Raw genomic sequence first — 17,895 nt, 5'->3', positions numbered from 1 at the left:
TAAGTCCTTTTCCATGAACCAACCTATAACTTTTACTTTGAGACCACTGTCATAACACCTCTTTGTTCTCTGCAGCCCTTTCCTAAAATTTTTATGCTAGGAATCTTCTTTGCAAAAGAATAGCCAGAATAAAAGCACCACAGAAAAATTAGTATCAGGAGTTACAGAAAATTCTACTGAATATTATTTGGACACTAGTATATTGATTCAAAAAGTAAATAAATGGTCATGGCAGCAGAATTCCTGAGGGGAAAAGAGCAGGAATAATTAGAGTCAAACCTGTAAGAGTTCACATTATCTGTGTTGATAACTTTTGCCTAAAATCTTCCTAGTGATGAATTTAAGGAAGATCTAACCCAACTATAATGCCAGACTTAATACAACAAGGATTAATTATACCCCATATCAGTCCAACCAATATATCTATTTCATTTATTTTTCAAAAAAATTCCCAAACTCAGACAGTTGGAGGATAATAAATTTATTCAATTTCTGTGAGCTATTAACCAGTTTTTTCCAAATGTACTCTCTCTGGTTCTATATTTACTTTCTTTGTGTCCTTATCCTAGCTTATGAAGATCATCAACACTGACTGCCCTGATCAGACCAAAATCAACAAAAAAGTTATGTTACAGGTTTTAATGAAGGGTCATCCTACCGTTTCTTAAGTCTTAAACCAAGATCTTAAGTCTATGCAGTAATCCACATTGAAATTCTAAGACTGAATTTATAATTCTATTCACAAATCTTCTAAGGAGAAATTTAGTTCTATAAAACACAAACAGTTCCTTATCAAGGGTTCAGCAAACTTATGTGTCAAGAGACAAGTGTCAAATATTATTTTCCTTTGTGTGAGACACAGCTCTGTCTCAACTACTGAACTATTACAGTGCAGAAACAGCCTTAGACAATTCATAAGTGAATAAGCATGGCTGTGTTTCAACAAAAATTTATTTACTGACACTAAAAACTTGAGTTTTATGTGAGCTGTACACATCATGAAACATTATTCTTCTGATTTTTTCCAGTGATTCAAAAATTCAAAGACCATACACAGCCCTCAGGCCATGCAGAACAGACACTGGGCTGAATTTAGACAGTAGGCTGCAGTTTGTCAGCTCCTGATCTAGGCCATGGTATAAGGTTGGGTAAAAACTTCATAGAAGGCAATGGCACCCCACTCCAGTACTCTTGCCTGGAGAATCCCATAGACTGAGGAGCCTGGTAGGCTGCAGCCCATGGGGTTGCTGAGGGTCAGACACAACTGAGCGACTTCACTTTCACTTTTCACTTTCATGCATTGGAGAAGGAAATGGCAACCCACTCTAGTGTTCTTGCCTGGAGAATCCCAGGGATGGGGGAGCCTGGTGGGCTGCCGTCTATGGGGTCACACAGAGTCGGACATGACTGAAGTGATTCAGCAGCAGCAGCAGCTTATGGAAAAACCCAAACCAACTTTTGGGCCGATGTTGGCTAAGGAAGAGACATAATGTAATGAGAGATTATGAATCATGAAAAGTTATCAAAAACCAAACAACTAAAGAAAATTAAGATGATTTCTGGGAGCCTCCACCACAGCCTCAGCCACAGGCACTATGGCTTCTGGAGTAACAGTGAATGATGAAATCACCAAAGTTTTTAATGATGTGAAAGCCTCCCGAAAGTGCACTTTTAAAAAGCAAGATGATTTATGCCAGCTCTAAAGATATCATTAAAAAGAAATTTACATGTATTATTAAACATGAAGTGAAGAAGTTAAGTGAAAGTCGCTGGGTCATGTTTGACTCTTTGTGACCCCATGGACTACACAGTCCATGGGATTCTCCAGGCCAGAATAGTGGAGGGTAGCCTTTCCCTTCTCCGGGGATCTTCCCAACCCAGGGATCAAACCCATGTCTCTCACATTGCAGGCAGATTCTTTACCAGCTGAGCCACAAGGGCAAGTAAATGGCTTGCACAGTCTTAACCACTGGACTGCCAGAGAAGTCCCAGCAAGATCTTTTCTGATCCACCTCCTAGAATAACGAAAGTAAACACAAAAATAAACAAAAGGGACCTAATTAAACTTAAATGTTTTGCACAGAAAACAAAAGCACAAACAAAATGAAAAGAAAACCCTCTGAAAAAGAAAATATTTACAAATGAAGCAACCAACATGGTATTTATCTCCAAAATATACAAACAGCTCATGCAGTTCCATATCAAAAGAACAAACAACCCAATCAGAAAATGGGTAGCAGATCTAAACAGACATCTCTCCAAAGACATATGGATTGTTGAAAAGCACATGAAAAGATGCTCAACATCACTAATTAATGGAGAAATGCAAACCAAAACTTGAATGAGGTATCACTTCACACTGGTCAGAATGGCCATCATCAAAAAATGCACAAAACAAAAAATGCTGGAGAGCATGTAGAGAAAAGGGCACCCTCCTAGACTGTTGGTGGGAATGTAAACTGGTACAGCCACTATGGACAACGGAATGGAGGTTCTTTAAAAAATGAAAACAGAGCTACCATATGATTCAGCAATCCCACTTCTGGGCATATATATAGGGAAAAATATGGCCTGAAAGGACACACTCACCCCAGTGTTCATTGCAGCTCTGTGTACAATATTCAGCACACAGAAGCAACCTAAATGTCCCCAAACAGGAACGGATAAAGAAGATGTGGTACATATATACAATGGACTCCTACTCAGCTACAGAATAGAACAAAATAATGCCAGGTGCAGCAGCATAGACAGACCCAGAGACTGTCATACTGGGGGAAGTAAGTCAGACAGAGAAAGATAAATATATGATATTGCTTCACTTCAGTTCAGTTGTCACTCAGTTGTGTCCAACTCTTTGTGACCCCATGAACCACAGCACACCAGGCCTCCCTGTCCATTACCAACTCCCAGAGTCCACCCAAATCCATGTCCATTGAGTCAATGATGCCATCCAAACATCTCATCCTCTGTCGTCCCCTTCTCCTCCTGCTCTCAATCTTTCTCAGCATCAGGGTCTTTTCAAATGAGACCAGTCTTTGCATCAGGTGGCCAAAGTATTGGAGTTTCAGCTTCAAAATTAGTCCTACCAATAAACACTCAGGACTGATCTCCTTTAGGATGGACTTGTTGGATTTCCTTATATGTGTTAAAAAAAAAAAAAAAGCCTGAAAATGAATTTATCTACAAAACTGAAGTGGAGTTACATATGTGGAAAATAAACTTATGGTTATGGGCTGGGGTGAATAAATTGGAAGACGGGTTGACACATTTTATTTGCTATTTTACAACTCATTTAATGGCAGAATACATAGTCCTTTCATGTGCATTTATAACAATATAACAGGTCATATTCTGAACCATAAAATAAATGAACTTCAATAAATATGAAAACATACAAAGTATGTAATCAGACCAGAACAGCATTAAACTAGAAATCAATAGTGAGATAACTAGAAAATCTGAAAGCATCTGGAAATTTGAAAAGAAAATTTCTAAATAAACCATGGGTCAGGCTTCCCTGGTGGTTCAGCAGTAAAGGATTCACCTGCCAATGCAGGAGATGTAAATTCAATCCCTGGGTTGGGAAGACTCCTGGAGAAGGAAATGGCAATTCACTTCAGTATTCTTGCCTGGGAAATTCCATGGACAGAGGAGCCTGGCAGGCTACTGTCCATGGGTCCCAAAGAGCAGACAGGACTTAGCAACTGAACAATAACAAGAAAGAAAACTTAAGGGAAATTTTAAAATATTTCAAAATAAAAATTAAAATACAACACATCAAAATCCATGATACAGTTAAGGTGGTATTAGAGGTAAATGTATAGTATTAAATGCTTATAATGGAAAGAAAAAATAACTAAAGTAACCTAAAATTGACCCTTTTGCAAACTACATAAAACGTAAAAGCAAACCCAAAGCAAACAAAAGAAAGAAAACAAAAAGTTCTGAGCAGAAATCAACAAAACCTCATACTGTATCTCTAATAAGATCAATACAATCCATAGATCTCTAGGGCAGGGGAGGAGAGACAATTACAAATTATGAAAATCAGAAATGAAAAAATGGAAATATAACCATTGATCCCAAAGTCATTACAAGGATAATAAAAAATCTTATGAATAACTCTATATCCATTCATTCAACCACCTTAGTGATATAGAGCCATTATTCAAAATACACAAACTATCAACAAATACTGAAGAATTTCGGATGGCATAGGCTTTCAGTTCTAGAAATTCTATTCAGTTATTTTTATATCTTACATCTCTCTCATTATGTTATTTTTCTTTAAATCCTTGATAGACTTGCTTGGAATAGCTTTTGAAAACTCCCTTTCTCTTAATTCTATCAGCTTTTTTTTTTTTTTTTCTGGATCTTTATGTGTAGTTTTTCCCTGGCTTTAAGCCACATTTTCAACCTTCTTTGTATGCACAGTAATTTTATTACTGGATCTTGTACACTGTAACTGTTACACTGTTAGATGTCTGAGTATTGTTGTATCTTTCAGCTTTTTTTTTTTTTTTGGTGGTGGTGATTTAGTCACTAAGTTGTATCTGACTCTTGGGACCCCATAAACTGTATCCTGCCAGGTTCCTTTGTCCATGGGATTCTCCAGGCAAGAATACTGGAGTGGGTTGGTATTTCCTTCTACTAGGGATCTTCCCAACCCAGAGGTTGAACATGGGTCTCCTGCAGTGCAGGCAGATTCTTTACCAACTGAGCTACAAGGGAAGTGCTTTTTATTTTTCTTTGGCTGGGGGGCTTATATTATGAACAAATCAATTGGACTTTTTTTAAGTGGGTCTAAAATAGCCTTTAATTTAGAGCTGGTTTAGGCTTGTTATTATGGTGTGACCTTTCTGGGGTTTTTACTGAAGTTCCCATATGTCCAAAAAAGTCTATCTTCTAATATGGCTAGTTAGAACTTGAGTATCTTCCAGACACATGTGAGCTCTTGTTCAGTCACTCAGTCATGTCCAACTCTTTGTCACCCCGTAGACTGAAGCACGCCTGGCTTTATTTTCTTGGGCTTCAAAACCACTGTGGACGGTGACTACAGCCATGAAATTAAAAGATGCTTGCACTCTTTCCATTGTTTCCCCATCTGTTTGCCATGAAGTGATGGAACCAGATACCACCATCTTTGTTTTTTGAATGTTGAGTTTTAAGCCAGCTTTTTCACTTTCCTCTTTCACTTTCATCAAGAGGCTCTTCAGTTCCTCTTCGCTTTCTGTCATAAGGGTGGTATCATCTGCTATCTGAGGTTACTGATACTTCTCCCTGCACCCTTGATTCCAGCTTGTGATTCATCCAGCCCGGCATTTCACATGATGTTGCATGTAAGTTAAATAAGCAGGGTGACAATATACAGCCTTGATGTACTCTCTTCCCAATTTGGAACCAGCCCATTGTTCCATGGCCGGTTCTAAAGGTTGCTTTTTGACCTGAATACAGGTTTCTCAGGAGGCAGGTAAAGTGGTCTGATATTCCTATCTCTTTAAGAATTTTCCACAGTTTGTTTTATTTCACACAAAGGCTTTAGCATAGTTAATGAGGCAGAATTAGATGCTTTTCTGGAATTCTCTAGCTTCTTCTATGATCCAATCAATGTTGGCAATGGATGTGAGCTCTTGATGATGTTGTTGTTGTTGTCGTTCAATCGCCTAGTTGTGTCTGATTCTTTGCAACCTCATGGACTGTGGCACATTAGGACTCCCTATCCCTCACTGTCTCCCAGAGTTTGCCCAAGTTCATGTTCATTGCATCGGTGATGCCATCAGCCATCTCGTCCTCTGACGCCCTCTTCTCCTTCTGCCCTCGATCTTTTCCAATATCAGGGACTTTTCCAATGAGTCATCTGTTCACATCAGATGACCAATATACTGGAGCTTCAGCTTCAGCATCAGTCATTCCAGTGAATATTCAGGGTAGATCTCCTTAAGATCGACTGGTTTGATCTCCTTGCTGGAGTCTTCTCCAGCACCATAGTTCAAAGGCATCAATTCTTTGGTGTTCTGCCTTCTTTACAGTCCAGCTCTCAAAACCATATGTTCTTAGAATGGTTCAAATAAAAGCTCCCTATTAGTACTTTGCCCAGCCTTGTAGAACTTCACCCTATTTCTGTGTCTCATAGATAACAACATACTCAAGCCAGTCTCATGCAGATTTCTAGAGGCCTTTCTCTGGAAAGCTTTCTCACTTTTGAACTTCATCCCTCAAAATTCCAGACACTCTGATCTCCCAAAAATCGAATCTCTTTCTCCTCAAATCCACAAGACAGCTATGCTTTGCTTAGGGTCCTCCTGCTGTAAGACCTGGAAAGTATCCAGGCAAAACATGAGGGCAATTATAAGGCTCTCCTAGTATTCCCTTCTCTCATGGATCACAGTTCTGCACTGATTGCTGTCCAGTATCTGAGAATGACTATTTAAGCTCTTTGGTTTAGTTTTCTAGTTGTTTAAGGCAAGAGAATACAACCAGCACCTGCAAATAGTCATGGCTAGTAGAAATGTCCATGCTTCATATATAGCTCAACGTTGTGCATTAAGCCCTCAATATGGGAGGAGTTGTTAAAAAGGGAAATTTTAAATTCCTAGTTAATACTGTGCAGGTAAAATGATAATAGAAATACATTTCAGAGATGGATAATTTTTTTAATGTAATAAAGAATGGATTGGAAGTACCAGGAGAACTTTTCAATGCCCATAATATGATCTCCCTTTTTGGGTGGGTGGGGGTGCTGAGAGGAATGCAGGATCTTAGTTCCTTGACCAGTGACTGAACCTGTGTCCCCAGTATTGGAAGCATGAAGTCTTAACCACTGAACCAAGACATAAGTTACAGCATGTTCTTACACTTAAGGGAAAGAGAAACAGACCAAATCTTTTGAAAACAGTTATGCATTATAGCCTATTAGTAGACTATTGTATTCTCCTTTCTGACACTGCTATTTACTATCATATAATAATCAAATTAATTTTAATTATCATGTGATTTCTGCTTTATCCCCATGTTCATCTGAAGGTTTTTCCTACATGATACAGAACAGAAATAGGAAAAGTTAACCTCAAAATCATGTTTGAGAGGACCCTCTCTTGTCCACTGATATGCAAGGAAGAAACTCGTGGAAACAGCTTTCCTAGTGTAAGCTGACACTGCCATCTCAATTAGACACCAATCCAACTGATCAGTGGACTGAGTCAGAATTTCCAAGATTAAATTTTAGAGAGGAGCAGATAACTCTGCAGAAGTACATTGATAACCCTAGACATAGTAGGACATTACCTACACCAGATTGAACAAACTGATGAGGGCAATCTAATCGTGCATATTCATCTTTTCTTTTTGGAAATTGTTGGTACTTATTTCTTCTTATTTGGCCACATCGTGTGACTTGTGGGATCTTTGTTCCCTGACTAGGGATTGAACTCAGGCCCTCAGCAGTGAAAGTGCTGAGTCCTAACTACTGTACCACCAGGTGGGGATTCCCTGTTAGTACTCTTTTAAACATTCTACTTCCTCATGAGTGTATGAGAAAACCCATTCTCTTTTGCCTTTTCCTATTACACTTGTGCCAAACATTCTTTTATTTAGTAACTTGTTCTCACCACCCTTCTGAATCCAGGTAAAATTTGTTTTTACTGAGCCACTATGTTTCATGGCAATGCAGTCTTTTGCAAAGCTGAAAATATGTACTCCTTTACACTGGGAGTTGGAAATTCCCAGTTGGACACATTGGAAAAATTGATTGTGTCATCAAGGTCATAACTGAAGGATCATATTTGAGAATACATGTCATTCAATCCAAAAGAACAAGCCACCAGTCCCTACTAAGGACACATGCATAATTGGTATTTGGAATCAAAGCCTACAGCTTTCCTAGGCAAACAGTTTGGTATCCCTTGTTGCACTCTATCCCAGCATTACAGTAGGAAGAAAGATCACTGATTACCAGGAACAGAAGAGAGACATTTGCCCACATTTGTAGGTATATGTGTGAAACCTGATTCAAGTGAACTTCTCAAGTCGTAGTAAAAATAAGAATCTGGAACAGTAGGGACTATTTAAAATGAAATTCTAGATTCCCTATACATGCTCTAGACAGAACCTAATTTATTAAGCTTAATAGTTATTTAACACAATCTAAATCAAGATTTGCTGATTATACAACAATAAACCTTATGTGTATTAACTGATCCTTTAAACTGCACTGGATGCAAGTTAATAAGGTTAAATAACAAAAAATCACAATAAGACCCTCCTCTAAATAATCTACAGAGGTTATTTATGAGCACAGAGGGAACCTAAATTATTCAAAACTCAGAACAAGCATAAGTTCATCGTTGAATCCTCCAGTATCATTGTAGCACACTGTTTAACAAGCACACCTAAAGATCATCTGACTCTTATGGGAATGTACCTTTCTTTGAATTGCTGTGTCCAATACTTTGGCCACCTGATGCAAAGAACTGACTCACTGGAAAAGACCCTGATGCTGGGAAAGATTGAAGGCAGGAGGAGAAGAGGACGACAGAGGATGAGATGGTTGAATGGCATCACCAACTCAATGGACATGACTCTGAGTAAACTCTGGGAGTTGGTGATGGACAGGCAGGCCTGGCATGCTGCAGTTCATGGGGTTGCGAAGAGTCGGACATGACTGAGCAACTGAACTGAACTGAACTGATGTACAATGTAAAGTTAGATGTTGACTTCTAGAAAACTGATAGAAGAGGACAGGATTTTTGTCTGGTAGAGATGCAAATGAGTTTTCATAAAGAAGACAACTCTAAAATTAAGTTTTATTGTCAGAGTGTATTAACTGAAATAATACACTAGGCTTGTATCCAACTTAGCAATGCAATTCTTAGCATTTCTTTGTTGCACTGAGAATTTTGCATGTTGGTTTCTTGCTTTTCTATTGACTGAGTTTTGTCATCCTGTTTGTTCCCATATTAATGTGCTAAATAAAACTTGTACCTGGTTCATTATCTTTATGCATGAGATAAATTTCTCAAGTAATTCCTCTGTAATCTTGAGATTTATACTTTCACAAAAGGATATGAAAATGTTCCACACAAAGGTTGGTTTTACTAAAAAATAGGAACTCAGCTGAGCTTCCAGGGACATCTTCCAGAACTTCAGTATCTATTTTTATTTCATTATAGATCAGATTAGGTATTTAATTTTCACAAGTAATCTCAAGAATAGTAATTATACTGACAAATAATAATCAACTCACCACTACCATCAATCCATAACTATACCCAACCAAAAAGAGCACCCAGAAAAACCTTCACAAACAAAACCAATTTCTTTACTACGAAAAATTATCCAAACATCCAAATCTTTTAAATCATGTGCCAACACCACTTTGATTTCCTGCCTGCACAACATGGAATCAAAGAAAGATCTACTATGAAACCTAAAATTAAAGCCTCCTAGATAATTAGATTTGAAGTCAAGCTTTCAGATACCTTTCAGTAACCAGAATAATCGAAAAACTAAACACTGTAAACTTGCCATCTAAACAAGCTAAAATAAAACTATTAATCCTATAAAATAAACAAAACTTTATAACAACATATCCAATTTCATAAGTTACAATAAGACTTTCACAAAACATACATTACACATCAGATTAATAATGGCCTTTTCATTTGGAATACATGTTTGTTAAAATATTACCTATGGCAAACTAGTGAAAGTGAAAGTCGCTCAGTCATGTCCGACTCTTTGCGAACCATGGTCTATACAGTCCATGGAATTCTCCAGGGGTAGGCTTTCCCTTCTCCAGGAAATCTTCCTAACCCAGGGATTGAACCCAGGTCTCCCACATTGTGGGTGGATTCTTTACCAGCTGAGTTACAAGACAAGAGTTTGCTATATGGCAAACTAAGCCTATATACATTATACATACTAAAGAAGCCTCTTGAGTCTGTATGTTCTATTTATTCATGTATGATGAGATTTATATACAGAGCCTACACACACACAGAAACCTGGAATATCAGATGGATACCACTATTTTACACATGCAAACAGCATTTGTAGGCTATATACTCATATGAGAATAAGTATTCTGAGGTGATACAGTCATTATAAACCAACATTTAGCTGTCCCTTATAGTAATACTTGTTAACAGAATGAATTTGAGGTGGATAATTCTCTCTTTACCCAAGTCTTAACTTGTCACTTTTTTAACATGAAAAAGGATCAAATCAATCTTCAGGATTAACATGTAACATAAATAAAATTCCATTCCACCTAAAACATAAACAAAATTATATGAAGATTTATTTTCCTAATTATACAATTATGTAATAAGAGAGCTATTACCACAGCTGACCCCCAAGTATTGTAGCTCTGTTTTCATAGGTGCTAGCAATATGAATGTCTGCTGTCTGTCCTGCTCAGATATTTGTTGTCAAAATCAAAGACTCAAAATGAGTATATCTGATTGGTAAAACCTAGGTTGCATGGATTCCCTGTAAACATATGATAACCTGGAAAATGTCAGTTGTTTTTTCTTAAACTATCTTGAAAAGACAGGCTTGATTTTTTTACCCACTTTAAAATATTCAGGATAATTCTAAACTGTCTTATTTACACACTGCTATATTCTCCTCATCACGTTTTTCTGATTCTTTTCCCAGTGTATATCCCATCTACTCTGTACCTCTCCTTTTGTCTCTCTCTCCTTGCCTTCACCCTTCCTTTCCTCGTACTTTCATGAACACACACACACACACACACACACACACACACACACACACACTACATATCTTCTTGCTCCAGTCTACTGTAATATATGAAACAAACCACCATTATTGCCCATGGTTCCCCTCAGCAATAATCTTCTTTCAGATCAAATGATACCTTTGCATGAACTTCTCCAATTCTATCAGGTAGTACCACCTCACAAGGGCATCAAAATTATACTGTACATAGTGTATTTATTTCTAGGACAGTGTGTGACCATGTATAGCAAAGGATTCAGTTTGTTGACCTGGGAAATGCATCTTACCCATGCATCTGAAAACCATTTGCCTGCATTCAGGGTCGTCAGGAAACTCCATCGAAACAAGGAAGGGTGTCTACGGGCAGCATCTGGCAGGACTTCCTTTATATTGGTTGTTCTTCTCAAGTCATAGTCATGCATGAGAAAAGGCACCCCATCAAAACTGTAGGCATGGGGAGAAAAGGAAAATGGGAGAATTGACAGAATACAGTCAACTTGGCATACAGGGTTCTCAGAAAGCCCATCAAGGTAAGAAGTCTAACTAAGGTTCCTTACTCCCTCCCATATCACAACAAAGGATGAAGTGCCAATAATTTACATGATATCAGTATTTTTCTGCCCTAGGGATCTCTTTGGGGGGTTTGTAAATACCATATTATTTACGGTGAAAGTGTAGCTTCCCTATCCAGGGATTTTTAGAATGAAGAAAAAAGTAATGACCTGACAGTAAGGTGACTAGGATAGTGATGAGTTAAGGCCCTGTGCTCCGTGGGGCCACACGACCAGTTCAGTTCAGTTGCTCAGTCCTGTCCGACTCTAGCAACCCCATGGACTGCAGCATTCCAGGTCTCCCTGTCCATCACAAACTCCTGGAATTAACTCAAACTCATGTCCATCCAGTCGGTGATGCCATCCAACCATCTCATCCTCTGTCGTCCCCTTCTCCTCTCGCCTTCAATCTTTCCCAGCATCGGGGTCTTTTTCAGTGAGTCAGTTCTTCACATCAGGTGACCAAAGTATTAGAGTTTCAGCTTCAGCATCAGTCCTTCCAATGAATATTCAGGACTGATTTTCTTTAGGATGGACTGGTTGGATCTCCTTGCAGTCCAAGGGACTTTAAGAGTCTTCTCCAACACCACAGTTCAAAAGCGTCAATTCTTTGGTACTCAGTTTTCTTTATAGTCCAACTCTCACATCCATAGATGACTAATGGAAAACCATAGCTTTGACTAGATGGACCTTTGTTGGCAAAATAATATCTCTGCTTTTTAATATGCTCTCTAGGATAGTCATAGCTTTTCTTCCAAGGAGCAAGCATCTTTTAATTTCATGGCTGCAGTCACCATCTCCAGTGATTTTGGAGCCCAAAAAAATAAAGTCTGTCACAGTTTCCATTATTTCCCCATCTATTTTCCATGAAGTGATGGGACCGGATGCTGTGACCCTACTCTTCTGAATGTTGAATTTTTCAGTATTTTCTTTGTTAATATAAATTTATTTATTACAATTGGTAGCTATTACTTTACAATATTATATTGATTTTGCCATACATTGACATGAATTCGCCACAGGTGTACATGTGTTCCCCATCCTGAACATCCCTCCCACTTCCCTCCCCATCCCATCCCTCTGGATCATCCCAGTGCACCAGCCCTGAGTATCCTGTATCATGCATTGAACCTGGACTGGCGATTCGTTTCACATATGATAATACACATGTTTCAATGCCATTCTCCCAAATCATCCCACCCTCACTCTCTCCCATAGAGTCCAAAAGACTGTTCTATACATCTGTGTCTATTTTGCTGTCTCGCATGCAGGGTTATCATTACCATCTTTTTAAATTTTATATATAAGTGTTATTATACTGTATTGGTGTTTTTCTTTCTGGCTTACTTCACTCTGTATAATAGGCTCCAGTTTCATCCTCATTAGAACTGATTCAAAATGTACTCTTTCTGGGAGGAGCTAAGATGGCAGAGGAGTAGGATGGGGAGAACACTTTCTCCCCCACAAATTCATCAAAAGAACATTTAAACGCTGAGTAAATTCCACAAAACAACTTCTGAATGCTGGCAGAGGACATCAGGCACCCAGAAAAGCAACCCAAGTCTTCGAAAGGAGGTAGGAAAAAATATAAAAGACAAAAAAAGAGACAAAAGAGGGAGGGACAGAGTTCCGTCCCAGGAAGGGAGTCTTAAAAAGAGAGAAGTTTCCAAACACCAGGAAACCTTCTCACTGCCGAATCTGTGCCGAGCCTTGGAAGCACAGAGGGCAACATAACAGGGAGGAAAAATAAATAAACAATTAAAACCTGCAGATTGCGAGCCCTACAGTAACTCCCCCAGTGGAGAAGCAGCGCAGACGCCTGGGCACGCCACTAGCAAGCGGGGGCTGGGCAGGGAGGCACGGTGTGGGCTGCATCACTTAGAGTAAGGATCTGGCCTGAATACCCCAAGCGCTACCTGAGCGAAATAATTTGGGCTAACAAACCAGACTGTGGGATATCTACCACACCAAAAGCCAGCCCTAACCTAAGACACCGCCAGGCCTGCACACGGAACAAAGGACTGAACAGAGATAGCCGGCTGCAGACCATCCCCCTCCAGTGACAGGCAGCCAGAGCCAGAAGCGGGAAATTGCAGCCCCAGAGAGACATTATCCATAAAACTGTAAGCAGGCTTTTTTGCTAACTAAAACTTCTTGAGGGTCTGGACGGTCAACATCCGCCTAAGAAGGTGCGCTGGTTGTACACCTAGATAACCGAGTGGCAGGGAGGCGATAAGTGGCAGCAATTGCGCTCACCAAACACCTCATCACCTGAGCTGCTCGGACATAGGAAGGGCACAAAACTCAGGCCCAACCAAGTCTGCGCCTCTGAGGACTACCCGAGTGCCTGAACCTGAGCGGCTTGGACCTGGGAGGTGCAAGCAGCCCAGGGCCAGACACAGATGGTTCCCGGCGGAGCAGCCTAGAGCCTGAGCAGTGTGGGCAGGGAGGCTACATGCACCGTGAACGGGGGCAGACCCAGTGTGGCTGAGGCACTGCGAGCACACGCCAGTGTTATTTGTTTGCAGCGTCCCTCCCTCCCCACAGTGCAACTGAACAAGTGAGCCTAAAGAAAAAAAAAAGTGTCCACCGCCGTCCCCTTTGTGTCAGGGCGGAAACCAGACACTGAAGAGACCAAAACAGAAGAAGCAATAACAGAGGGAACCGCCTTGGAGGCTACAGGCAATAGATTAAACACTGTGGTTAGTACCAACTATATAGGAAGGGGCCTATAGATCTTGAGAAATATAAGTCGGACCAAAGAACTAGCCAAAAATGAACTGACCCCACAATACTCACAACAAAACCAGAGAAAGTCCTAGATATATTTTTACTATTTTTACAATCATTCTTTTCTTTTTTTTTAATTTTTAAAAAAATTTTAAGTCCTCTATTATTCCTTTAATTTTCACTTTTATAACCTACTATTACTTTGCACACAAAAAAAGGACCCTTATTTTTTTAAAGCAAACTTCATATATATATTTTTTATAATTTTTGTGACCTTGTTTTTTGTTTTGGTTTTGGTTTTTTTTTTTCCTTCTTCTTTTCTTTAACATTGTATTTTTGAAATTCCAATCTCTACTCTAGATTTTTAATTTTAGCTTTTCGGTATCTGTTATCAATTTTGTACCTATATTTTTTTTTATAATTTTTGTGACTTTTTTTCCCTCTCTTTCTTTCTCTTCTTCTTTTATATAACATTGTATATCTGAAATTCCAAACTCTATTCTAGATTTTTAATTTATGCTTTTTGGTATTTGTTATCAATTTTGTACCTGTATTTTCTTTATAATTTTTGCCACTTTGTTTGTTTTTGTTTGTTTGCTTGTTTTTCTCTCTTTCTTTCCCTTCTTCTTTCCTTTAACATTGTATTTTTGAAATTCCAAACTCTACTCTAGATTTTTAATTTTTGCTTTTTTGTATTTGTTACCAATTTTGTACCTTTAAGAACCCAATCTTCAGTACCCATTTTTCACTAGGGAGCGAGATTACTGGCTTGGCTGCTCTCTCTCCCTTTGGACTCTCCTTTTTCTCCACCGGGTTGCCTGTTTCTCCTCCTTAACCCCTCTCTACTCTACCCAACTCTGTGAATTTCTGTGTGTTCCAGACGGTGGAGAACACTTAGGGAACTGATTACTGGCTGGATCTGTCTCCCTCCTTTTCATTTCCCCCTTTTATCCTCCTGGCCACCTCTGTCTCCTTCCTCCTTCTTCTCTTCTCTGTATAACTCCGTGAACATCTCTGAGCGGTACAGTTATGGAGTGCACATAAGGAAGTGATTACTGGCTAGCCCACTCTCTCCTCTATTGATTCCACCTCATCTCATTCGGGTCACCTCTAACTCCCTCCTCCCTCTTCTCTGTCCATGTAATGCTATGAACCTCTCTGGGTGACCCTCATGGTGGAGAAACTTTTCATCTTTAATGTAGATGTTTTATCAATGGTGCTGTATAGAAGGAGAAGTTTTGAAACTACTGTAAAAATAAGACCGATAACTGGAAGCAAGAGGCTTAAGTACAAACCCTGACTCCAGGGAACTCCTGAATTCAGGGATCATAACTGACAGGAGCTCATCAAACACCTCCATACATACACTGAAACCAAGCACCACACAAGAGCCAACAAGTTCCAGGGCAAGACATACCAAGCAAATTCTCCAGCAACACAGGAACACAGCCCTGAGCTCCAAGATACAGGCTGCCCAAAGTCACTCCAAAACCATAGACATCTCATGCCTCATTACTGGACACTTCATTGCACTCCAGAGAGAAGAAATCCAGCTCCACCCACCAGAACACAAACACAAGCTTCCCTAACCAAGAATCCCTGACAAGCCACCTGTACAAACCAATACACAGTGAGGAAATGCCACAATAAAGAGAACTCCACAAACTGCCAGAATACAGAAAGGACACTCCAAAGTCAGCAATTTAAACAAGATGAAGAGACAGAGGAATACCCAGCAGATAAAGGAACAGGATAAATGCCCATAAAACCAAACAAAAGAGGAAGAGATAGGGAATCTACCTGATAAAGAATTCCGAATAATGATAATGAAATTGATCCAAAATCTTGAAATCAAAATGGAATCACAGGTAAATAGCCTGGAGACAAGGATTGAGAAGATGCAAGAAAGGTTTAACAAGGACCTAGAAGAAATAAAAAAGAGTCAATATACAATGAATAATGCAATAAATGAAATCAAAAACACTCTGGAGGCAACAAATAGTACAATAACAGAGGCAGAAGATAGGATTAGTGAATTAGAAGATAGAATTGTAGAAATAAATGAATCAGACAGGAAAAAAGAAAAACGAATTAAAAGAAATGAGGACAATCTCAGAGACCTCAAGGACAATATTAAACGCTACAACATTCGAATCATAGGGGTCCCAGAAGAAGAAGACAAAAAGAAAGACCATGAGAAAATACTTGAGGAGATAATAGTTGAAAACTTCCCTAAAATGGGGAAGGAAATAATCACCAAGTCCAAGAAACCCAGAGAGTCCCAAACAGGATAAACCCAAGGAGAAACACCCCAAGACACATATTAATCAAATTAACAAAGATCAAACACAAAGAACAAATATTAAAAGCAGCAAGGGAAAAACAACAAATAACACACAAGGGAATTCCCATAAGGATAACAGCTGATCTTTCAATAGAAACTCTTCAAGCCAGGAGGGAATGGCAAGACATACTTAAAGTGATGAAAGAAAATAACCTACAGCCCAGATTATTGTACCCAGCAAGGATCTCATTCAAATATGAAGGAGAAACCAAAAGCTTTACAGACAAGCAAAAGCTGAGAGAATTCAGCACCACCAAACCAGCTCTTCAACAAATACTAAAGGATATTCTCTAGACAGGAAACACAAAAAATGGTGCATAAATTCAAACCCCAAACAATAAAGTAAATGGCAATGGGATCATACTTATCAGTAATTACCTTAAATGTAAATGGGTTGAATGCCCCAACCAAAAGACAAAGACTGGCTGAATGGATAAAAAACCAAGATGCCTACATATGCTGTCTACAAGAGACCCACCTCAAAACAGGGGACACATACAGACTGAAAGTGAAGGCCTGGAAAAAGATTTTCCATGCAAATAGGGACCAAAAGAAAGCAGGAGTAGCAATACTCATATCAGATAAAATAGACTTTAAAACAAAGGCTGTGAAAAGAGACAAAGATGGACACTACATAATGATCAAAGGATCAATCCAAGAAGAAGATATAACAACTATAAATATATATGCACGCAACACGGGAGCACCACAATATGTAAGACAAATGCTAACAAGTATGAAAGGAGAAATTAACAATAACACAATAATAGTGGGAGACTCTAATACCCCACTCACACCTATGGATAGATCAACTAAACAGAAAATTAACAAGGAAACACAAACTTTAAATGATACAATAGACCAGTTAGACCTAATTGATATCTATAGGACATTTCATCCCAAAACAATGAATTTCACCTTTTTCTCAAGTGCACATGGAACCTTCTCCAGGATAGATCACATCCTGGGCCATAAAGCTAGCCTTGGTAAATTCAAAAAGATTGAAATCATTCCAAGCATCTTTTCTGACCACAATGCAGTAAGATTAGATCTCAATTACAGGAGAAAAACTATTAAAAATTCCAACATATGGAGGCTGAACAACACGCTGCTGAATGACCAACAAATTGCAGAAGAAATCAAAAAAGAAATCAAAATTTGCATAGAAACGAATGAAAATGAAAACACAACAAGTCAAAACCTGTTGGACACTGTAAAAGCAGTCCTAAGGGGAAAGTTCATAGCAATACAGGCATATCTCAGGAAACAAGAAAAAAGTCAAATAAATAACCTAACTCTACACCTAAAGCAACTAGAAAAGGAAGAAATGAAGAACCCCAGAGTTAGTAGAAGGAAAGAAATCTTAAAAATTAGGGCAGAAATAAATGCAAAAGAAACAAAAGAGACCATCAACCAGCAAAAATCAACAAAGCCAAAAGCTGGTTCTTTGAAAGGATAAATAAAATTGACAAACCATTAGCCAGACTCATCAAGAAACAAAAGGAGAAAAATCAAATCTATAAAATTAGA

General features: G+C 38.8%; 1 protein-coding gene across 2 annotated transcripts in view; it reads right to left on the bottom strand.

The window, feature by feature from the left end:
* LOC133241097 (glycerophosphodiester phosphodiesterase domain-containing protein 4-like) overlaps nt 1-17,895 on the bottom strand; it is a 133,852-nt gene that overhangs the window by 51,390 nt on the left and 64,567 nt on the right. For both annotated transcript variants that reach the window (XM_061406183.1, XM_061406184.1), the window contains one exon: nt 11,028-11,184. In XM_061406183.1, the coding sequence (XP_061262167.1) occupies nt 11,028-11,184 (157 nt within the window). The remainder of the gene's footprint in view (nt 1-11,027; nt 11,185-17,895) is intronic.

This window comes from Bos javanicus, chromosome 29 (genome assembly GCF_032452875.1).
Source record: "Bos javanicus breed banteng chromosome 29, ARS-OSU_banteng_1.0, whole genome shotgun sequence".
In the NCBI taxonomy this organism is placed as follows: domain Eukaryota; kingdom Metazoa; phylum Chordata; class Mammalia; order Artiodactyla; family Bovidae; genus Bos; species Bos javanicus.
The sequence above is the reverse complement of the archived record's forward strand: the minus strand, read 5'-3'. Positions and strand labels throughout refer to the sequence as shown.